The following is a 25,221-nucleotide window of genomic DNA, read 5'->3' on the forward strand; positions in this document are numbered from 1 at the left end:
ATAGCAATCGAAATGCTCTCACAAACAGGAACACAGTAGAGGGGAATGGAGCGACATTCTTAGTCAATTGGAATATGACACAAAATAATCATGATGCACAAACAAGGTTTTAAAACGCAGACTGAGGTGAAATAATTGCACTGGGATGGTGTAATCTGCTCACCAGGGGTGAGGGAGCAAACTTCTGCTTCTGCCGTTCAGTCGAGACATGAAGAAACATATATTCATGTTAGAATGAGGTGGCAAAGGCTTATAGATTTTTTTTTTTAAATGCTGTTCTTTGGAAGACTGCGTGTGCTAGCAGGATAATTTAATACTTGTTTGATGTGCCTTTAAATTGCTTTCAATATACAGTACATACCCCTGATCTGCAAGTGCCCGAAGAATGGGTTGTTTCATAATTCAGCTGTCTAATCTCTTTATTGGGATCTGCCAGTAATACAAGTCAGTAACCGCTCAACAGCAAGTGCTGTTTTAACACCTGTTTTACTTGACTAGGTCATGAGGCTTCAGTGTCAAGGTATTTATTTTTGATCATAACTTCACACCTATCTTTTTGCATTTACGCTGAGCCGCAGACAGACTTTTTATGCAACTCATCTCCTCCATTTACACAAGGTCAAGCACTGAAACATTTTACAGAAAATGTTTAGTAATTCTGAGACCTACAAAAACCACTCCCCAACCGTTAGCAGGTAAGAGAGAGAGGATGTACAGTCGTGCAGAGAACACGATCAACTCCACCCTCCACTAGATAACAAAAAGTCACTGGGCTCCTGAGCTGTCTGCAGTAGTGCTGTTGATGGAATTCCCACCAGCGTGTTTCAGGAGCAGGAGGACACGTATTTCAGCACATTCTCACTGTTTTGATGGTACAAAAAGCAACGCTCTCCCAAGCCAGGATTAAAGCATTGCTAGTCTGTGGTTAGCACTGCTGGGCAATCTTGCAGGTGATGAGTGGTCCAGAGTTCTCATGGGGTTTCCCCCCACTTCTGAGATAAGGCTAGGAAGAAAGTCTCACCTTTGTTCAAGAATATGAACTTGAACTTTCTATTAAAAACAGTTTCCAGAGCAGTTACACGATCTCCGTACATTCATTAATATTTTAATGGGGACAAACCACTTCCAGGCTCCAGCTAACACGATTGCAAAAATGTTGAGATTCAGAGCATAACGCAGCTGTCAGATTAAGAGGCAAGACACTCAGTGCAATCCAGTTAGAATAGGAGCACAAGTTTCCTACTGTCAGGATTGACCTATAACTTTTAACTTTTTCTTCTTTCCTTTTCCATTTTACCAGTGTAAAAACATTTCTTCTTCCTCAGTCATAAAACAGAAGAGAGCAGCTTTACTACAAACAAGTATCATTTCAGTCCTAAAATTAAGTTTGGGCATTTTAAGTGTCTGGATACCAAATTTCATGCACAACGTCTTTTCCATTTACCAGGTGGTCAAGAGGACACAGAATCTGAGGCACCTATGAGGCTGAAACTTGCGTAACTCAACTACATTTTCCTAAATCAGTGCTCTCCTCAAAGATACACAAATGTTTGATTCTCTATGCGCATTCACCACTCCTGATCACGCCACCTATTTGTTCCCAGTTACCAGCTCGGTGTTTATCAGCTGCCTTGTTTTGTTGTTTAGAGTACATGTGTGTACATTTTAAGGCTGCTTTCTGTGATGTGCATGGAAAACATGGGGATATATCCACTCCTCCTTGCCTTTCTGGAAACATCACGTTTACAGACCACCTATTAACTATAGATGCTGCCCATGTACACAGACTCCGCAGTCCTGCCTCATCTTTGCCCTTTTTCACCTCTGCTGTTGCCTTTCCATGTTTTATTTATAGAAATTTCTCTAGTTGATATATTTATGCTCTTCTGCAAGCTTTCACATAAAAACTTGCTAACTGAATTAGCATCAAAGCCAATAAACATAGTAATGCACATCTGCAAAGGAGAAGTACGATTCTGAAAGACAGTTGCATGAACAGCAAACACAGGAGTTCATCTTGAAACAGTTCAAAATTATGGAGAGGGACTTTTTACAAGGGCATGTAGTGATAGGACAAGGGGTGATGGCTTCAAACTGAAAAACGGTGGGTTTAAATTAGATATAAGGAAGAAATTCCTCCCCATGAGGGTGGTGAGGCATTGAACAGGCTGCCCAGGAAGCTGCGGATGCCGCATCCCTGGAAGTGTCCAAGGCCAGGCTGGATGGGGCTTTGAACAACCTGGTCCAGCAGAAGGTGCAGGGGGGTTGGAACTAGATGATCTCTCTAACCATTCTACGGTTCTATGCTAAGAGGTTTACAACATAAATAAACCTCTGAAAAGAAAAGAAGCATATGCCCAGCTTTTAAGACATGAACACACAGCTTACCTTCCCCAAAGAAACAATTCTGGCTTTCCATCAAAGTAATGCAAAATCCAGAATATATGAAATCTTCCACGTGTAACTATCACATCCAATTTCATCGAGGTCACAGGAAAACACAGTATATACAGGCACAAAATGAGCCATACGTTGCTAAATGTTTATCCTGTAGCACCACCACAATCATGGTAGACAGACACTGGGATACTGAAGTAACAAAAGGCCATTTTGCTAAGAGCTGGTACCGAAAAAATTCCTTTTGGTTACTAGGGAGATAATGTGAGCACATTTGGAGTTTGTCTTCTGTTAGATGGCATTTTCTTTTCAAAACAGTAAAATCAATACTTAGCGTATACATTCAGTATCAAATTTGAAATGGAAGGCCTGAAGTTTAAAGTGTTCAAGTGTGTTTGAAAACACATTCAATCAATGAAAAAAATGAAAAAAAAAAAAATTAAAACAACCTCTGCAAACTGCTGAAATCCAGTCTAAGGTCAGATTCTTTTATGTTTTATCCTTAAGTTTCATAGCAAGTCAGAAAATATTGGGATCTTGAAAAAAGATGAGTAAGCAAGGGAGGCAAGAGATCCTTAACCACAAATGCTTTGTCCCTTGTCAATATTGAACCTTTTTCTCTGCATTTTCTTAGAACACCATATAATACCGGAGTTGCCTTTTGTAGCTCCCAGTTCTCCCCAGCTGGTTTGGAAAGCCCAGCAATTTCACCTCTGGTTGGCAGTTTTGACAGCATGGTATAGACCAGAGTTTTTCTGACAAGTATCGTGTAAAACACAGTAGTTCAGAGTTTGCCAAATTTGAAATTATATGCATCTATGCAAGCATATGATTCAAATGAAGCAATTTTCTAGCCTAGAATATAACCCCCCAAAAATTAATCTTCCTAAGAGAAAACTATTCTTAATTTTAAAAATGTTATTGCTTTCCAAAGAAAGGTTCTTGGGCTATAACTTGACGTTCCAAGGAAATTTCTACTTTAGGAAGTTTTAATGCACATAGCCTGTCATTCATGCATTGATTTCACCAGATGCTTAATCCCCAACAATGGCCTTTAACATACTTCTGACTTCAAACGAAAGCCACCAAAACCTTTTAAAACACTTTTGAATGCAAACCTGAACTTGGCTTCACTGAGAATTCCCTTTCCTCAACAGCCAGGTGGAGGGAAGGCGCGTACCAAGCGCCTCCGCCCCGTGAGATCGCAGAGAGCACTAAATCAGGATTCCGGGCTGGCACTCACAGTTCACAGAACAGATTCTCTCTGCACCACAATGAGCAGATCCAAGTCCTGCTTTTCTACTGCCTCGATGCTCCACCTGTTTCGGTACAACCTCAGGGCACGGACCTCATGTTTGACCATCCTTGAGCTTCCTGAAGAAGATTTAATCCCCCATTAACCCAAACCACAGAGGAGAAAAAGCTTATCAGGCGACACCCTGGTAAGGCAGACAGGACCGGAATGAAAGCTGGCTTAGGAACACACTTGTAGCCCTAATCCAGAGCCTTACGCAGCTAAAATTGTCATCTCTCTCCCCATACTGCTGCTGTATCTACAGATCAAAGCCTGTAAGTCAGACCAGGCCCTTCTTCAAGTGTCCTTTCTTGCCTCTTGTTTTTCTCTGCTACCAAGTATAAAAAGGTAGAAAAACAAGAGGAGCACAGAAATGGCACTGCCAGGTTGAGGATGCAGCTCCCTCCTCTGCACTTTAAACGGTTTGTCAGGTCCCAGAGAGTCCTCTGGCTGTTGGGCACGTGATAATGAAGTGGCAGAGGCTCAAAGTTTCAGCATCTTAAACAACAGAACAAACTCCAGCCCAACACCAAATCAAGCAACTAGAACTTGGCAGCAGACACCTCTGCAAGAAAGTAAGATGGTACAAAGAACTAGTAATGGGACTTACTCACTCTGTTATTTTTGGAAGCACTGTAGCACAGCATCAGGGGTCTCAGAGCACGCATGAACATTTCTGTATCTTCCCTATCAACATCTGTAATGGCAGGAGCTTGACTAGATAAACACTAATGATATTTCTAAAAGAGAACAGGTCTTTTGCTAAGCTCCTTCTTTACCAAGTATTACTAATTGTCTTTAATCTGTGCATCCCTGCACATCAGCTGCTGAACTCATGTTCCGTCTACGTTAGTCAGGACTCTCCACCTCAAAGGTTGACCAATGCTTAGATTTGGAAATCAATTCTCTAAGATAACAACTTTGTTTTGGAAAAGGAAGGGTTTGAATTCTAGAAGGACAGAATAGGCAAGATTTAAAATCGGTACCCTGAGCAATTTTCTGTGTTACAAAGCTCTCACATGCCTCCTTGCACTCATCAGCAGGATTTGCAAGCAACAAGTCCCACTACTACAAGTCTTCGGGTCCACCCATGACTCAGTTACACAAAAATGTCTCAGCAAAGTTCCCCTGCTTCCCACTTTCCTTTCACAACTTTTTCCCAATGTCATGCTAAGCAATGAAAAATGGCTGTAACAATAAAAATGTGACCTATTAAAATTCTACAAGTTCTGAAATCGCGCTGCTGTTCAAAAAACATCTCCCCAGCTTGCAGGCTGGCAACTAGATGTAGATGAATACAGCAGACAGAAAATCGTTCTCAGCGTATGTGCTAATAATAAACATTAAACAGAATAACAGGTTATCATACAATCAGTCACATTAGTGGTAGTCAAAAGGTACACTTTCCTGTTTCTATTTTAAAACTCCAAGCGTATCTGTCTTAACCAAGGATTTGCTTTCTCATTTCTAGATTAATAAAAAACCTAATTCATTAACAAAAATCCACTATGTTGTTTTCTCAGTCCCTTTCCTAAATGGAAAACTAGAAATCCCAAGTTATGAAGCAATTCAGAGAACAAAGTCAGCAATGGTGACCACAAAAGGAAAACTGGCAAAATATAGTAGCTTTGCAAGCTGCTAATACACTTAGTGACACTCTTTAATTTTGTCTATTCTAGACAGGCTACAGCAGAATTCCCCTAGAATTACAAACTATAGTTACACGAAGAATAATTCAACAAAATTAATGCTGTTAAAATAAATCCTGAAGAAGTAATAACACCCTATTAAATATTACCTGTTCAGACACAGTTTTCATCTAACTTTGATTTCCATTGGTAGAACATGAATTATCCTCAGTGCTTTTCTTATTCATACAAATTCACATTTAGAAGAATGTGATTTAACTCCAAAAGAATGTATATCCAGACACAATGCTGAAGAAATGTTACATAAATTCCTCACTTTTCAATGCTGTTACCTGGCCTTGTTTTCACTTCTGTACATTATTTCCACCCCACAACATGATATCAGCTTAAAATTAATACTCATATAGTAAACTAGGAGGCTTCTGCTGAGGAAATCTCTCCGAAGCAAAGGTACAGGACATAAGCACATTCAACAGTAGTCAAAGATTTTATGCTACTCACCATTCTGCAATTTCAGGATGAAGGATTTTGTTGTTCACATTAAATCTACCAAAAAGAAAAGTATATATACATTAAAAACAGCCAAACACACAACAGCAAAGACTGTATATTTACTTCTTTTTTTTTAAGTGTCTTCCCCGAGGATGTGAAAACCTGCAAAGGTAAATCTTGTACTGGAATGCAGTATAGATCAGTATAGATCCCCATGAGGAGAGTGCACACGCTCATATTGTCTGTGCTGGTATTTTGTTTTATTTTTATATTTTAAGAATGTGCAGAAACTGGAGCAGCAGTATGTTCAGGACATATTTGAAAAACTTCTTTTGACAAAATCCACGGCTATGCGTGTGGATTGGACCGGATCAGCCTCCAGAGGGAACCTTCCGAGCAAAATTGCGCTGTGATTTTAACCTTGCTCATCAAACACTCTTCAACAAAATTAAACACAGCGAACTGCTAATTACATCCTTTGTTTTATGCCTTTCCATTTTTGTGTGCACGGAACATGGCACGTGATAAACAAGATTGCTTAGAGGATTGTGAAAAGAAAAACAACCTCTTCTTGTCTTTTCCGATCTACAGAAGAGGCAAAGCAAGAGCTTCCATCTCACCTTGGCCTCGCGCACAACTTTTTCTTCCTGTTTATTTTCTACATTAGCAATTCATGTGTTCTTGGAACTATTCTGAGGCTCTCCAAACAATAACATTACAGTGGCCAATAGAGTAAAAAGCTGAGTAATTAAGTGGAACACAAACAGATTTTCAAGCATTGTTCAAGGGGTTTTTTGCTTACAATTTAAATGCCTAAGGAGTGTTCCGCATCAAAGATATTTTTGTCTGACTCAGGACTGTTGGCTCTTCAGTTAGGGCATTTAAGGGAATTAAAACGCCCCAAGGCTCCCAGCAGATCTTCAGAAGAACGCTGTAAGGCAACAATGCATTTTCCCACATTTTTGAAGGAAAAATAAAACCTATTCCAGGTTATTAACCATTCTTTATTCCTCAGAAGGGAACAATTAAAGCACAGATCCAATTAAAAAAATATCTGGAAGTCTCTTCTGATTGTACAAGTGTCTTCCTGCATCCTCAGATAGCTGAAGAAAAACACCTATGCTTCCCTTTTTCAAGAACATATGCTTACAAACTTATAAAATCCTAACAAAGGGAAGGTTAATGGCTTTATATTCCTACTCCAAGGTAGAACAAAACAACTTATCACAACATTCAACAAGGACAAGCTGTATGGTATTCAGTATTATGGGTTTAATTAGAAGCCATTGGAAAAGCAACACTATACATAAAGCCACAAGTCACAGAACAATGCAACATTATAGAATACAGTTGATTTTTGCCAACATGGAAGTCTTGTAAAACCAGAGAAAAAGGGCACTTTTTGAATTTAATGGTCACTATCCCAACAACTAGGACCTATGGAGGCCAATGCTGACATAGTTCTGGAATGGAAGAGCAGTAAAAGTTTTTCCAGAAGAAAATATACGAATGATATAGTAAAATCAATATATAAAAACTCTAAAAGAAAATAATCCCCAAAGCCTGAGCTCCCTGTTTGGCTGTAAAGCACCAACAGACACTGCCACAGAAAACCAAGATGCAGAAGAATTAAGCTGCAGCTGCAACACCAGACACAAGGACTTTCAATAACTGTCATCAGCGTGTCAGACAGAAAACAACAGGTCAGCGTTAAGGAGACACTGCAGCCCTGCAGAAAGCTCCAACACCAGCTCTATGCAAATAAGACAAGTATAAGCTATGGTTATAATGAAGTAACCAAAGAAAATCAAGCGCAGGGAAGGACAGGTACAGAAGGCAGCTGGCTTAGACCCTGAAAATTCAGATCTCTTCTCTCAAGAACCCGACATGCGCACTTTAACCACAAACAGATTAAACCAAAAGCAAATCAAATGAGCCAAATGATGAACCTCACAAGAGAAGACTGTCCCTCATCTGAGCACTAACAAAAAAAGGAAAGGGGATTTTACACTGGCATAGGCTTATTATAGCTCAAATAATTATCTTTTAGAAAAGCAGTATCAGCCGAGAGATGTACCATCTCTGGCAGTCTCTTGCACCTTTTGTGCCCCTAAAGGCTCTTCTTGAACTTGGTGCTTCCAGAAGTGCAAGTTTTACTTACTGGCTGGGACCACTTACTATGTGGCAGCTCCTTAAAATTCTAGTTGCTGTCAACTGGGGCAGCTAATTAAACACACAGAAAGGCAGCAGGACTGAAGCAAGGGGGTGCTGGGGCGGGAGAAGGGACAGGAGGTCATCAGCTGAATGGCAGTTTTATCAGTTTTATCTCTCACCTGAAAGACAGACTTTGTGATATAATGTCAAGTATAAAATAAGATCTTAGACCGTCAGGACACTGCATCAGTTCAGATTTAGAAGAGAATCTGATCTATTGCGTGTAGCTTTTTCAAGGAAGCCAACTATTAAGGATTGACGTGTCTCGGCCCCCCTGAGCTGGTGCCAGCCGTGCATCCTGTGCGAGTGGTCACAGGGCCAGCTCTGCACAACTGCCAGACTCCTGAAGCTCCTACCCAGGTTATGCTTCACTTCAGTTACCAACAAGGCAGCTAAACAAACCACGTCCTAACAGTTACTGGTTAGATAACAAGTTCAGGGGGAAGAACTTGTCATCACCAATGGGACACAAATGGGTTTTAATTCACATAAACTGTGCACAAAGTCTTACCAAAAAATCACCCTAGCTTGTCCCCCGCAGAAAAGTTTTGATCCCACTAGACAATAAACTTACTCTTAAAAATCATGTACTGCCCTAACATTAAGAGGATCATGCAGATCAATCCAATTCTACATTTTCCTGCAATTTGCAAATTGAAAATATTTAGATGATGAGATATGTGGTCTTGAGGAAGAAAACAAATTGACATTTTGCTACAGCTGCAATCTGTAACGTATTAATACTTCCATTTAATCAACACAGACCTATGAAATGCTACACTGAAAGGCATGCCCAAATTGATTTCATACTTGGTTGTTCTTTAACATGCAAGACAATTTCATTAGTTAAAAAAAAAAGCTAGAAATCTACACCTCCTGTATAATAACACTGAATAATGAGACCCCCCTGTCAGTTTAACAAATACACTTTGTGTGTATATGGTGATAAAAATCTAAAATGTATTCATACACAATGTTAGAATTTCCTACTCTTCTTCATGGTCATACGCAACAAGTGCCATTCTGAGAGAAAAACTGAAAAACTTTAAGCATCAGGTACAATTGCTTAAACTGTCCATCATTTACATCAATTGATTCTGAGGATGAAAACAAAACAGCCCAAAACAGCAAGAGAAGATTTGTTCAATGGTGTTTTAGAGAATATGGCACATTAGTGTTTATCCATAAAGGTTCAAAATCCATTTTCTGTATGGTGAGTCACATCATCTCAAAGCACTTTCACAAGTGCTACATAAGCACCACATGATTGGACATAAAAATTCCCGCACATTTTTCAGTCTGAAAAATGGTTCCACGAATTAGAAAAACAAAAACCAACAACAATAGCCAAAAACTCCACAGGACTATCCTCGCTTAGCAAACAGAAATACATATTTCTAGAAAACAACACATCAGAACTACTTTAGAAATCTGCCTTCTGTGTTTAAGCCACCTGAAGCAAGTGAGAGCGAGTCATTTCTGTAGGATTCTTAGCGGCTGTGAAGAAAGCCGCTGTGAGGGGAGTCACCAGGAACACCACCAGGAAACGGTGCAGGTCTCCTGTCTGAAGTCCTTGTCCCCAGACACTCTCCATTCCACAGACTGCAGCAACATACAAGCTTTTCTTATCAGTACAATCTACTTTGTTATATGAGAGAGCTATATGCAAACTAATGGAAACTATTATATGATTAACTATTATAGGCTCTATTATCAGCATGAAATCAAGTTGGGTCATTGCTAGCAGGACAAAAATGGCTTTGGGGTGATCTTCAAGGGGAGCACAGAAAAAATACACGACTACAGTAGTCATTTTGTCTCAAATGACTATTTATTACAGTGGAAAAATGAATCAAATACTTTAGGTAATTGTGTTCCATAAGAAGTTCAAAAGGTTCAAAACGTAAAGGCAGGGAAGCAACATCACTAGGGCAAGCAAAAGGCAGCTTCTGAGAGGAGCAGGACAACAGCCTGCAAGGACAGCAAGGTGCAGCTTTTTCAGGAAATGATACAATTATTTCTATTATTATCCACCAAAAAAAACCCCACCATAAAAACCACATGAACCCAAACCCAACCAAACCCACAGCAGTCATTCTAGAATAAAAAAAGACAAATGGGAACAGGAGCAACATAGAAGAGCCCTTGCAAGCACATACATCTTGGCCAGGTAGCCAGAAGATGGAAGCAAACGACACCCCAGGAATACAACATCTATCAAAGAGGGTAGTGGATCTCCAGCACATCCAACAACAAAATCAACACTTGCTCTTCTGTATCACAAGTATCTGGGGAAAGACACCAACCAGATCTATTGAAGGCAGCAAACTGAACAACTCGGTGCCTCAGGGTGGAGAGGGATGAGGTATCCTGGGTCTCAAAAGAGAAGTATCTGCTAAACAGCTGGAAATTGCCCCAAAAGAATGGGGAAGCTCTCCTCCTGGAGAACACCGACAGCACGTTTACCGCAAACTTGGAAGCCAGCAATAAAATATCATTAATCCCTTTAAGTGTTGTAGGAGACGTGATAAAATCTCAAATCAAGTGCTAAATGGAGTGGCTTCCTACCTTAATGTTGACTACTAATAGAATGTGTTACTAATTAAACTCTAGTGTTTAGTGAAATTCAGGGGGGGAAAGGGCTTTTTGGTACTTCGAACAGACCTTTTATATCATTCCCATAATTAATTACTGCTAGAGTTAATAACTGTTCATATTTCATGTGGAGGTGTCTCAGATAAAACCAGAGGTATCACTCTGCACAGATGCTGGAGTCCACCTGTACCTGCAGAGTGCAAGACAACTGAACATCTGCTTGGTCAAAGCAACAGAGCATCATACTGCTGTAACAGCAGAGAAAACTACAACTATTCATTAAAAACTACTTGTTGTATTCTGGAAGTTCATATTTACTTCACTGGGCAGTAAAAGATGTCTAAACATCTGCCACCCTGGTTCCAAATATCCCTGACAGAAACACTAAGTTGCCATTTCGGTTGTACAGGGAAGAACAAAGTAGTGATGGAATCGGATCCCAGATTTCAGTTTACACGACAGAGAAAAGATGATCCCCGCAGAAAGCATGCTCTCGGACTACAAAAATGAGCGCGCAGACCTGCAGCAAATTCTGTGCATTACGATCATCACTGCATAACTAATATGCTGCTGACAGAAGTGGATGGAGAAAAATACAACGGGGTGAGTCAAAGATCGTAAAAAAAGGTCATCTACTCAACATCTCATCACGAGGGTTTATTTTAACAGGCTTTTTTGTGGGAGGCTGTTTCTTTTTTTGCCATACACTTGAGCTAAAATGGAAAATTATCTAGTTTTAGGATGTCAGAACAGAACAGACAGCTGTATTTCATTCAAAATTGAGGCCATCATCCTCACGTCCCAGAGAGGCTGTGATGTATTTTTATTTACTGCCTTTTCAAAATACTGCATGCAGGAGGACATTTTCACCCCGTTAGTAGCCAAACTTCGTAAGAAGACATCACCAAGGGACACTAAAAGATCACATCTGGGCAGAAGAGTGATCTTTTATTTTACACCTGTAATGCAATATCTTTTCAGAAGACGGTGCATACCAGGATCCCTAATATCTACCTTAATATGGTACAAGGAAGCCACTGAGAGAAGCTGCTCTTGAAGATTCATTGCCTGAAACCTAAAAACCAAATATTCCAATCCCAAAAGTGGAAATGGAGCTGAAAGGATGGATATGTTTGGTTTTAGATACATAAAACAAACGCAGAGAAAGGGAAACATTAGATGACCTTATATACAAAAGAGATTTCCGAAAAACACACCACTGTATTTCAAGGCATTAGAAACAGGTCAAATATTTTGTTTCAGAAGAAATACAGATACATTTGATCTACCATTCAACATCCTGCCATTAGGAAAAAACCATAATTTAATGTGAAATGTAAAATAAATTCAACATAGCTATGCAATAATTAATGTATAAAAAAGCTTTGTCACTTACTGGCTGATTCCCTCAAATGAAGCTTCTTTGGAGACATTTCCACTATCAGTATTAATGCCGCGCTGGGAGGGAAAAGATTAAAAGCATCATGACTCTGAGCCAAACACAAGTATTCAAAATTTAAATCAGACGGAGAACCTGATGGCAGTAAGTCTTGATGAAAACTTACACGTTTACAAGCAGACTGCTTGTTCAAATGCTGACCAATATAAGAAATTATTTGTTTCATAGGAGACGAATGTAGAACTCAGGTCAGGATGTGCTGCTCAGGTAAATGGCAAGCTCTGATTTCTAATTCCTTTATGTCTTGAGACGCAGCTAGGAGACCTATATAATAGTAAAGGGCAAGGGAATAACAAACAGGGGAGGTTTCTTCTTAAGTAATTTCATTTAAAAATAAATTATTACACGCTGCCTTGGCAAGGCTTGGTATTTAAATGTGCATGCCGCTCCCCTACAGTCTTCTTTTCAAGCAAGCAGCATAAGCAGGAGGATTTTGGCTGCTACATGGCAGATGAAGACTTCTGACATGTGTCTGGGAAAGCCTGTGGAGAAACGTTCCAGTTCTGTATCTGGAATGAGACCACAGGAGGAGAGGACCAAGTTTCCATTCAAAGTAAAGAGGAGTGTTCTTTCCTTCTCTGTGTGCCCCCCATGGCAGTGGGAGGAAGGTGAAATCATCACAGCTCCATCCTCTCAGCCAGGAGTTACACAAAAATTCCCAATTACAATGGGAAAATTCCCAATTACAATGGGATGCCCAGGGATTGACAACTAATGGACAACCTGATGTGCAGAAATTAATGGTAAGAAGCCCAAGATGGTCAAATATTCCCTTTTCCACACATTTCTCTTAAAGAACATGAAAAAAGCTGTAGGGTCATCTTTTATACATGTATGTGTGTGCGTGTATAGAAATATAAGTGCAAGAAAGACTGAAAACTATTGAGGGCCTCGGTTCTTAATGGATAAAGAAATCAGATCTCATTCTACATGACTGCTTAAGGAGGAATTTTTGGTAAGAATTCTGTCTGGCAACTATAATAGGAAAACAAGAAATCCAGTGCATTTGCTGTAAGGGAAAGCTCAGAGTCAGGAAATAATTTCTGAAATAGATTGGAGACGAGAAATCAGACACTTTTAATAGTGGGAGATTTACAAAACATCTGTCAAGGAAAGAAGCTGGGGGAGGGATGATGGGGAAGAAGAAACTTGCACAAGCTTTACATCCATCCATTCTTCCTTCTTCCAGAGAAATTAGCAAGCACCATCCACAATACTTGGCAGCTGTGCGATATCACTCCCTCCTCTCAGAAGCTTTTCCTACCAACCCACTCAATGAAGGAAAAGTGTTCCCTGAATCCATGTGTGATTCTCACAGAAAGGCCCAAACATGCTCATAACATGACAAGAGCAACAGAAGAGAAAAATGGAGTCTGGAGCCATTGTATGTAGGCTGGAGGACAGTATGGTCCATGTAACAAGAGTCTTGTCATGTTTTACCAGAAAGCAGATAAAGCTTTTGGCAGAGAGAATACAGACTGCAAGGTTACAAATCTTGAGATCATGGAGGAGCCAGGTGACTATAAACAGGTGGCTTCAACTTGGTGAAGATGGGGAGGAAAAGATAGGGAATGACAGGTCACAGAAATACTGAATAAACTGATCTCCTTATTGAAGAAAACACATAGTTATTCTTCAGAATAATATGACTCACCAAAGTAAGGAGCACAGCAGGATTCTTCGAAGTCAAGACACTGGATATCTAAAAAGAAGTTTTAGATTGCTATTATTTTTCTCTATTTCTTCCTTATAGTCACATTGACACAAATGTCATCAACATTTGCTGCACACAAAGTAAAGGAGCTGCAAAGACAAAAAAATGCTCCTCTGGTATCTTTCAGAAATTGTAGTATTACCTGACACTTGCAACAAGAGTCAGTAGGTCACAAAGTATTTAGACAGAAACGCACTGCTTAAGTTCATGCTGTTCTTTCAACACATAAATACCAAATAAGATTGAGTCTATTGTCATCATTTGGAAGACAGAGGAAATATGAGACAAAGAGCTCCTTCAGTATCTTTTCAAATATTTACAAAGTGAGAACGAAATCATTGGATTAATAGAGAACTGGGCTTCCAGAGCAGTTGCAGAAAGGTGGGCACTCAATTACACATTACTTGAGGCAATGAGCAGATGACTAACTCCATGGAGCACAGTTCTATGAGCTTTAAACCAGCTTAACAGCATGCTGATAATATTAACAAAAGAAAGCGTATGGCAGTGAGGTATAAAAATACCAATTCCACATTCCTCAGGGTTTGTTTTGTTTTCCTCCCTCCCCATGAAAGATCAGAATTACATGCTCACACAGGCTGGTCATTTGTTGACATAAAACTATCCTGTAAATGAGGCCCCTAGTGTCCTGACGGTGGAAAACCAATTCCTTGGCAAAACAGGCAAAAGTTAGAGGAAGAACCTTTGAAAGTTGAACATTTTCGTTGCAAGCTTCAATAGCTTCTAACTTCCATCCATGTAGTCCAGATGGAAAACAGCCTTTATTTTGGGACAATTTACTGGTCCACATAAAGAGCTCTTGGACCCATCAATGAGTTTTTTAAGTGGCAAGGAAGCACAGAACAGAACTGCAATAAAGGCAACTGCAATAAAGGCAACTAAGGTGATCCAAAATTAATTTTTAAAAATAAGATATGCATTTTCCACTTGCAATTTTCACCACGTGACAGATGAGACTGGAGCACCGGCACTCTACGTGACTCCAACTCACACATGTCAAAAAGTAACCTCTCCGCAGATCCCTCCACCCCAGCTACTGAAATACAGGATCAAACTTCATTTCATTTTTATAATAAGTAAGTAAAACATCCTCACAGCTGATGAGAGCAAAATTTTTGGTCTAGTGGGTCAGCATCAGTGGTCTGCAGGGGCAGAACTATCAGAGTCCTCCTTTTCAAGCTGCTCTCCATGAAAATCACCCACAGAGCTTGGCAGGAATATTGCCCTCATCCTGCTGAGCCTTCCTACCAAAGAAAAGGTAACTGGCCAGGTGCATAACTATGCAAACATCTGCTCAGAAATGAAATGAGAAACCTAACTAAGCATGTCACACTCGCATTTGAAAATACAAATATATTTGCTTATTTAAATACTAGAATGATTCAACATAAATTAAGAGTAAGGCAGGCAGCCTTTCCTCACAGCTCTCTGGAGGCATCAAATAAATGTAGGTTTCCAAGTGAGAGCCAGGACATGCAACCTCCCTGACAGCAATCGCCTCAAATCTCCAAGGCAATGCAGATAAAGTATTAAGCAACATGTTTCTGTTGGATAAAGACACAGAATGACAGGTCTCATGGTGCACAGAACATGTTTATGAGACTGTGTTCAGATTAAGACCTTGGTGTTCAGCCTTTAAAAAAAAAGGTACAAGCACTTTTTAAGAGGTAAGTAAGCAGAGGACTGAAATTAAGCAAAATCACTGCCACATATTGATTTTGTATTCACTGAAAGATATTCAGCGACAGACAACTCACCTCGCTCACATAGTGGACCTCATCGACAGCGTACTTTTTCCTGAAGAATTCAGGGGGATGAATCCTTTGGAAAAGAAAAGAAACATTTGGATTTAGTTTTACTGTTATATTTAATAAGGCCACAGACAAAGAAATAATGTCCTCTACTATCACAACAACAGAATCAGATATGAGGAATGCTTTAATAATCTTATCCTTGACTCCATTTCTCAAAATAGGAGATTACACAGAAAATTGCCATGGCTACAAAAATCAGTGTGCTTCAATCCAGTCCATGCTTGATACTTCGATTCCTGTGTCTCCTCATGAATTTAAGGGGTTTTTTTTCCCCATTCGCTGTACACAAGACAGTTTTGTTAAAGATTTTGCCATGCCATTTATATACAAGTTTCCAACCCACCAGACATTGGAAGGATGTGGAAATAGCAAAAGACCGGTATGCTCTGTATTAGATTCAAAGTATGATCAAACCGTTCATTTTCTACCTGGTAACCCCTTTGATGTGAACATGAAGCAGACTGAGGGTTATTAAGACATGGACTCTGCTGCCTCTGCTCCTCAGGACAGCAGATACTCATTCATCTAACACAACATGGTTTGCAGCTCCACATGCACTTCTGCTATTTTCTCCCGATACCCAACCAGAGAGTTTTTTCTAAACACAAGAAGAATGCAGGAATCCTATGAAAGATCTACTTGCAGTCAGCCGGGGCACACACTGGTGTGGGTCGGCGCCCCAGGGCTCCCCACCAGCCCCCCAGTACAGGGGGGCTCCTTCCTTCACTTCACGGTAGCAACTGGTTATTGACGAGACTTCAGCCACTGATTACAATCTCTGTCCCTCCAAAAACTGAAATAACCAGTGTAATTCTGAAAATGTAAAATCAAAAGAAAAACAAACCGACCAACCCACCGACTTTCACAGAGTAAAGAAAACGGGAGAAGAAAATGTGGTTGGAAGAACTGGAAGGATCCTCTGCATTTTGCTTCCTGAGAGACACTTCTGAGGTGTGCACAGGACCAACCCTTCTGCTGGTTAAATGCTGGACTGCAAGAGCACAGAAACAGCTGAGGAAATAATAAATCAGGCTGGAGACCAAAGAACATTTCTACCCCGTGCAGTGAGGAACAGCAGAAGTGGTGGGACAAACAGCTCAGCGCCTGTGGGAGGTGCCTGCAGTATGAGGCCAGAGCTCCGATTTACAGCATTTTTTCAACTTTCTGTGCTCATTTTTCATTTTACATTCCTGTATGCTCCATACAGTACTGGGTTGAGACACAAGCGACAACGTGAAAATGTTTACGGTGTTCCCAAGAAGTAAATCACAGACTTTTAAAAAATTAATCTATGAAAGTAGTACTCAAAAATATTTCATTTTATGTTGCCTTTTATAATGCCCCTTTTGTGGACTCTTGCCATCACTGTTGGAGATTTCAAAGGAATTATCATTTATCTTCTCTCCCTGGCTAACTTCACATCTGATTTTTTAAAAAATCACTATATCCTCTTATCTTTCTATACCCTGTATTTTACAGTTCCCTTACCTCCAACTTCTGCATACTCTGTTTCTCCTACAGGCATCTCCTTCTCCCCTCCTTCATTCCTCACACATTCAAGTACTTTAATATTCCAGAAACATCACAAACAGATTTAGCAATTTCCATTTTTGTTCTCTCTTACAGTTTCAACCAATTCATCTGGTACCAGAAGAATCCCAACTGTAAAACCAGCTAATTTATGGCCAATAGTAATTTATGGTAATATATGCTCTTTAGAGCTATACCTCCAAAGCACCATTTACAATTGGCTGCATCGTTTGAATCGAAGAACTGTTTCTTGTAAATATTTCTTAAAAGTACACCCACAAATCTTCAGGATTTTATTCACTGAATGCAGCTTAAGTAAGAATAGGTCTCATTTTCCAACATGACAATCAGAAAACTTCTGACTTTTCACAAGATGTTTTTCAATTATTATTTTTAACTTGCCTCCTATAATAATGTGGTCTACAGCACACTGCTGCCAATTTAATTCTTTGGTTATGGTTAATATTAATTCATTATTGATCCCATTCCAGCTGTAAGCCCTCCTACATCTCTTCTTATATATGCTATCACTGTTTTGAGGAACAAAAGTAGCTCGTCAACCTTTCAAGGCCAAGGACTTTTTCTCTACTTTGAGAGAAATTAAACAGCATCTTCCCACAATCCTCTGTCCTCCCTCCATTATTAAACTAGGTCAAATTCCCAACACTCTAGACTCCTCTACTCCTAATGACAAGCTGCCACATTCCCAACTGTGTACCTCCTCGCGGGTCTTCTTCTTGCTACCTTGCTCAGAAGTTTTTAGTACAAAGTGGAGAGACAGACCTCAGCTCCTCTCCGAAGCACTCGAGGCTCTGCTTCACTTCTTTCCTTCAGCCACCCTCTGACTAGAATAGAACAAATTCACATCCACTTGCCACAAACTACCATCCCCTACTCCTCGCATGGGAGCCACGATGCTCCAGCGATGAAGCCGCCTCTCCCATCGGGAAGATTTCTGCAAGGCCCTGCCCTTTGCAGAGCCATACAGGCGAAAGGAGAAAGAGCACGTGGAAGTCTACGTTAGAGTGGAAAATTTCCATGCTGTCGTATATAGAAAAGCAGGACAGATGGCAAAACAAAAGCTCATGGAGAAAGAGGAGCAAAGATGATCCTCATTGCAACCTTTCCATATTCTCGCCAGTTTCTTCAATTTTTTCCCAGTTTAGCGGGGATCTATGAAAGATTATAATGCACCAACATCATAGTTACTGTAAAAAGGCACAAGTGTAGAGTTCTTTAGCAGATGCTCAGTATTCGTTTTTATCCAATTTAAATGCAAAACAGGCTAAAACCTAGAACCGACTATCACTGTCACAGGGTACAGTACCTTCCACAGAATGCTCACTGGCAGCATGAAAATCAGAAGTTACATTCAGTTACGAGAATTTCAAAAGTACATCTGATACTTGAGGGAGATGAGGAGCACTTCTCTCTGCAAACAACTCTCAGGCAGGTAGAATAAGTTAATTGGTTACAATTTTTAGGTTTGGCTTTGTCTTCTGTAGTGCTGCTATGGGCTGCCAGCTTCAAAATTCTGATTAATCACTGCAGAGACTACATGCAAAAAAACCCACAGCGAGTCATAAATTAATTAGAAGGATTACCCAAGTGGAAGATACGATCCCAGATATTATTGAATCATGTCTCTCCTTACCTATCAAAAAACTCCAAAAGTTTTGTAAACAGGTGTGAACAGAAGCAATGGCCTAATTTTTACAGGCATTTTTCAAAGGAAAAAAGAACGTGCAAAAATTCACTGGCAACATAAATTAGCAAAAACCTACAGAGATAAATGCACTTTAAAAAGGCTCAATATCCCTGCCCTATAGTTTTATAACCCCAGCCAAGCAAATATTAGTGTTCAGTAGAAATGTCAATAGTTAGCTTCCAGAATAGTAGGGATCATCATTTTATCTTATAATGCAAATAAGCATCTCCAAACTGCTGGACCTGCGTTGTGCCCAAGTTGCTGGGCAAAAATCTGGCAGCTCATAGCTTAGAGCCATTAGAAAGAAAATGTAAGAGTCAGCCCTTGAATTTATTTACAAGAATACAGTCCCCATTTTTTGTCACCGCAGGATCCCTTAAACAAGAGACTGTCTCTAGTTCACCACTTACAATTCATCACAATTTCCAGTCCAGTGGAAAAGCTTGAGGAATTCTGGATTAAACATCTATGTACTCTTTCCTCTTCCATGTTCTTTTACCCAATCTAGTTCACCTGCTTGGTTTCTTACTCTCAAGATTTTCATAGCAACCGGGAAATGCTGAAGATGGCCTAAAGATGTGAAGCTACATTTTTAAGAGAAGATTCAAATTCTGACGTATTGTCTCATTTTAACAGCTCAAGTTTTATTAAAGCACCAAATATTCAAGATCCACCTTTCAAACATAACACGTGACAACTTTATTAGAAACAAAATTCTACTGAGGTAGCAACAGGAAAAAGAGGAGGAGAAGCAGCAGCAATACGTTCACTATAAAAAGACACTGTGAAACTCTAAGTCAGACAGTAAACTAATAGCTCACACTAGCTATAGCTCATTGCTCTGTGTGGTGTTAAAAACTAGTAACCAGGAATCCCAGTCCATCAGCTTAGCGAAAGCTTCCAAGTTTATTCTAAACTTTTCCATTTGGTTTAACTAAATACAAGGTGGTACATGATGGCATGTTTAAAAATGAAGATGCTTCACCAAATCACAGCCTAATCATGTCAGTGCAGATTTTGCCAACGGCTTTGACAGACCACAGTATTAGAACTGGCTCCACTTCAATGTGACCCTTCAAACAGGAATGTAATACTGACTCCTCTGCTTATCCATCAGTAAGATGAACAGCTCTGACAGCCCATGTATAAACATACCAAAAAATATATTTTGAAGCTTTTGTATAGTTGGACAACATTTAAGCCTCATTTTTTTTCACACTATTTTACTAACTATGTTGTGTTTCCACTTCAAACCCTATAAAAACTTGGTCTCATTGTCTAAAACCACTTTAAAGCTGTTGTTCATTACATTGCATAAGAATTCATTACAGCAAATCTTCAGAGATTTGTACAAATTTGACATCACCGTAAGAATTCCATTCAGCAACATTTCTTTGTATTCTGAAGGACTCTGGAGCAAGAGCCGTGTAATACCAACACGATAAAAGAGTGTTCTAGTTTTCAGAAATGCATTCAGAAGAGACGTATAAAATGAGATGGATCTAAATCAAAATGCCAACGAAAAACTGAGCAGAATTTATAACAGCTGATAGCTACTCCTGAAAGAAACACATCTAAGCCAACTGCTAATATATTTGCAGCCTAATTGCCAATACCTATTCATATGTATACATCTTCATTTGCATCTAAACATTCTTCCAGACAATCTTCAATATATATAAAAACTTTTTCCTGCTGGTTGCTTTGTATTTGCATTTTTTAATGTTCCTAGGACAGATTTTCAGTTTTTTACATTGCATCAGCTCAAAAACGAAATCCAGCCTTTCCTGAAGTAGTCAAATTTAGCTTTTCTCCAGGGTTTCAGTGGGAGTTCCTAATTCAAGATTACTTGTGCTACTATATAGCCTAGAATGTGAATGGTATGTTCATTACACAAATTTGAGAAATTCTAGTTGGCACTAATTTCAAAACTTTTTCTACAAATACTGCATTTTGTTACTGAATGATTACAGACACACTCTCAAATAGATATGTACATATACACCTCCAAAACGACCTGAGTACCTTGAGCAGAGCAAGTCGACAGCAGGAGGTCTCAAGCCTCTTGACTGCATCGTCTCCTCTAGAAGTTGCACAGGACTCTTCCCTCCCAACAACACAGATTAATCAAAAAACTTCAGCTTTCTGCACCCTGTTAACACCAAGAAGCCACACTGTTCACTGCACCAGCCAGTTTTGCTCATAGACATTCAGAGTCCACTGAATTGCAAGGTCCCTCCATAGGGCTGTCTTAATCTCAGTGCTACTTTTACATACCTTACATTTCCTAACATATCTGCAAGTGATTCACAGATCATAAAAGCTAGGAGACATCAGAATAAGCACATTTATTTCCTTTCTAATTAGATTTCTAGATGCCTGGGTTTTCAGACACCAGAGTGCCATCATCTTGAGTGTCATCACGCGGCACGTGCAGGACAACTAGCCGATCGGGCCCAGTCAGCACGGGTTTGAGAAAGGCAGGTCCTGCTTGACCAACCTGATCTCCTTCTATGACAAGGTGACCCACTTAGTGGACGAGGGAAAGGCTGCGGATGTTGTGTAAACTTTTGTAAAGCCTTGCATGAAATGCATGAAAACCTGTCCACGCTCATATCACAAAACCAGAAGAGGATGATTTATGATGCAATGAGACAGAAAAGCTAAAACTAGCAAACTTCACAGTAAACTTACCGCTTTCCAAGAACACAATAGTATTGCTTTCTCCATTCCACCCAAACTTTCACCTTCAGAGCAACGATGTAAAACACACTTTATAGCAAATTCACTTTGTCTTGAGCAACTAGTCTCTCCTCAGCAAAGCAAATGCCTGCATTAGCCTGCACACAGCGCTGTGCGGGGCACGGCGGGATGCACCGTCCACTGCCAGCGCGTCATTGCACAACTTACATCACACTTTACCTCACTTACATGAGAGGAAACACATGCACAAGAAGTGAACTGGACAAGCATAGTCTTCAGCAATTAAAGTTCTACTGAGTCAACAACTCATTTCTTGGGTCTTGCCAGAATGAGCTTAAAGCAGAGTAAATTTTCAGTGAGACTGCATTCAAAGCAACAGAACCTTGGCAAAAATTAAAGCAGATGAACAGAAATACATCAGCAAAACACACAGAGCTGCAGGAGGAAACGGGATACAAAAGCAGTGTTTTAACGCGGTCAGAGATTCACCAATAAACTCCCTCCTCATTACAATATCATCACATTAGCAGATGGCAAAGCATTAACCAAACAAGAGGGTGTCAAGAACTGCTAGAAAGAACAACACAGGAGGCTTTATGAGATACCAGCAGATGTTCCTGACTTTGTCCAAAAAAAAAAATGCAATCACCTACATAACCAAAAGGAATTTCACCATCTCAAACAAGAAGATTAAAAGGCACCAGGTTAGATTTAAAACAACACAGTACTAATGCATTCGCTGGTATCACTGGCTGCCTCCAGCAGTGTTTTGACCACTTTAACGTGACTCCTTTGCCACATTTCTCCAGATTTCTGTTTTATCCTTTGAAAGACAGAAGCACCTGCACACACGTAAACTCAAGACTTCTTGCTCCTTTTGATACAGGCCAGAGCAAGGTGGATTTTGAGAAAACAACAGAATTTGAAAGAAACTGAAGATGAAGACTGAAGGTGGTTTGCCTGGAAAAGGTGAGCAGGGCTGTAACTGAAGCCACGTCCAGCAGAGACACAGACCGGTAGAGTCCACATGCATGATGCTGGGCACGGGATGCTGGGTGTGTGATACGGGGCTTCCCAGTGGTACACACAGAGCATGCAGAAGAATAACTGAGAGCAGCATACAGACCCTTGGATTTCTGAAATCAGAAATAAAGTATTGAGGAGACTCTCACAGTTCTTCCTAATAAGAGCCAAGCTCTGAGCTACCTATTTCATCTACTTCAAATACACAGCCTCACCGCTCCTGCTCAGCTATTCCCACCACAGGCATTCCCCAAAGACAAAAAGTTCTTTAGGCTTTCTGTAAATTCCACCTCAAAAGGCAGTGCCTCTATTAGATATTTAAGAGACACTATCAAGAGCTACCCCCAAAAAAACCCAAAACACAGAAAATTTGCAATAGGTAACTTTTGCTTTATTTCCCTCTGCAAATAAAATTCTTCCTTGGAGAGAAGGGCTCTATACTAGTAGAGAAAAAAGCTGTAACAAAGGAAATGTTTATACACTGAAGTCCCTGAAAGATTTCTTGTAGCTTAAGACTGCTGACAAATACTTGTTAGAAAGCTCTCTTTCCCAAAAAAAGAACACAAAATGAATTACAATGGTTGGGTTGGTTAAGTATAGGGTCACTATATAATACCAGTGTTCCACTCAAACTCTGGTCTCAATTCACACTTCTTAACTTAGGAAGTTACATACAGAATCTGTCAATAACAGATGTTCTGCTTTTACTTTGGAAAAACACCTATATTGGGAGAGAAATGAGCAATATTTTATGCCCCATACATAAAAGCACTATAGCAAGCTCTGGAATGTGTGCAGCGTGTCCCACAGCTCCCATATCAATCAGTGAGAGCATGAAAGGAAGCAGTAGCGATGTTTACAGCAGTATTAAGATGACCTGAACAGTTTGGAGAATGGGATGATAGTACTCCCATCTTACAACTTGTAAAGAAAACTAACCCACAAAGAAATTAGAGGAACTTGCCACCACAACTCAGCACAAAGAAAAGGCAGAACATACCCATGCAAACAGTGTCTGATCCATTTTGCCGTGTCGCTCGTTAAGAAGTAACTGGGATCCCCCAGGAGCAGGGTCAAGGCCAAGTGCTCTGGCACCCAGAGCTCCAGCAAGTACACAGCCAAACAGGTACAGAGCAAGGAAACGACAGTCTGCCGGTTTTTCACTCACATTTAGCTCTTAAGAAGCATTAATGTTGATTATATTTTTCCCTATCTTGTTTTAACAAAACAGTTGGGTTTGTTTTTTCCTCTTTGTACACTTCTCAGCACAAACATCCCTTTTCCACAGAGTTCTTCCTGAATGTACAGACAGACACAGCACAGCTCGCAGGGAATTAAAAAACCTAAAGGGAACAGTTAACATCACGAGCTGAGAAAACGAAATTTTGGAGGTGCAAGAACAGAGGCACCGCTGCAGATATTTCACTCGAGGGCTTTTCCACCGAAGCCGCTTCTCATCTGCAGGCCGACGGCCGCACAGACGGTGCAGAGCGTGCCCGGGCACCGCGGGCACCGCTCCTGCTGCCCCTCACCGTCCTGCCAGCAGCACAGCCCTCACGGGGCAAACACAGGGCACGCCTGATCAAAAAACGCCTAGGAGTCTCTGATATTTCAAAATGTTATCAGGAGTTTGCATCACTGAACTTGATACTCCTGCTAGTGCATTAAATAAGAAATGCCCGGTGAGGCTTATCAACACTTCCCCTCGTAGCACAGGCATGAGATGTGCACAGGCAAGACGCAACTTTCTCATGCTGTGTTTTGAAGCCACATCAGGATATTAAAAAGCTCTGGTGCAGCACCGTCGAGCAGATTTACTTAGTGCTGGTTCTATTTCTCAATACACCTGAAACAAAAACGAGAGAGAAAAAAGTAGCACTTGAACACTTACTAAACTGCCAAATTGTGTATCCAGTTACGGGTGTATGCTGATAGAGACTGAACATCAATGGACTGATATAAATTACTATTTCTATAAATAGTGTAATACTATAAATATTATAAATTACTAATATTTAAAACATTCTCAACAAGAACTACAAGGAAATTTAAGCAGCTAGAAAGCAATGTGTTATAAAACAAGTTGTTGAAGTAAAAGTGGTAGAAACAATGCACATTCATCCTGTACCAGCAAGGCTGATGGACAATTAGAACACTGGGGCCATGACTAAACTGATCATTTGAGAAGTCAGAGCATCCGAGCAGCACTACTTAGAGAAAAAACAATCATCAATAAAGCGGCAAGAGCAATCCAAACACTAATTATTCTGTAAAAGTAATTTTTATCCACAGAGAAATACCGTAATAAACGAATGGGAGACAAGAAATGGAAATCACTGTACTATGGAGAGAATTGGAATTATTGAAAATAAGCAGCATGGGGAATTGCACAAGTCTCGTCAATCAAAAGCAACCTGCTTTGTTGTACGGTTTTGAAAGGATCGGATGAACAGCAAAGACACAGATGCACTACCTGAATAATAGTAGAATATTTGATAAAAATCTCTCTCAGGGCTCTTACTCTCCAAAATCAGCACAAATTGGCTTGGACAGGAACAACGCGATGTGACCTGAAACCCAATGACTAGTGATAATAAACACGTGGAAG

At 40.1% G+C, this 25,221-nt stretch overlaps 1 protein-coding gene across 5 annotated transcripts in view; it reads right to left on the minus strand.

Annotated features, from left to right (window-relative positions):
- The window catches only part of PEPD (peptidase D), a 227,865-nt gene that overhangs the window by 96,444 nt on the left and 106,200 nt on the right, over positions 1-25,221 (minus strand). For all 5 annotated transcript variants that reach the window (XM_065028417.1, XM_065028413.1, XM_065028418.1 and 2 more), the window contains 4 exons: positions 15,593-15,656; positions 13,755-13,802; positions 12,038-12,099; positions 5,842-5,886 (listed from right to left, as the gene is read on the minus strand). In XM_065028417.1, the coding sequence (XP_064884489.1) occupies positions 5,842-5,886; positions 12,038-12,099; positions 13,755-13,802; positions 15,593-15,656 (219 nt within the window). The remainder of the gene's footprint in view (positions 1-5,841; positions 5,887-12,037; positions 12,100-13,754; positions 13,803-15,592; positions 15,657-25,221) is intronic.

Source organism: Columba livia, chromosome 13, assembly GCF_036013475.1.
Source record: "Columba livia isolate bColLiv1 breed racing homer chromosome 13, bColLiv1.pat.W.v2, whole genome shotgun sequence".
Taxonomy (NCBI): domain Eukaryota; kingdom Metazoa; phylum Chordata; class Aves; order Columbiformes; family Columbidae; genus Columba; species Columba livia.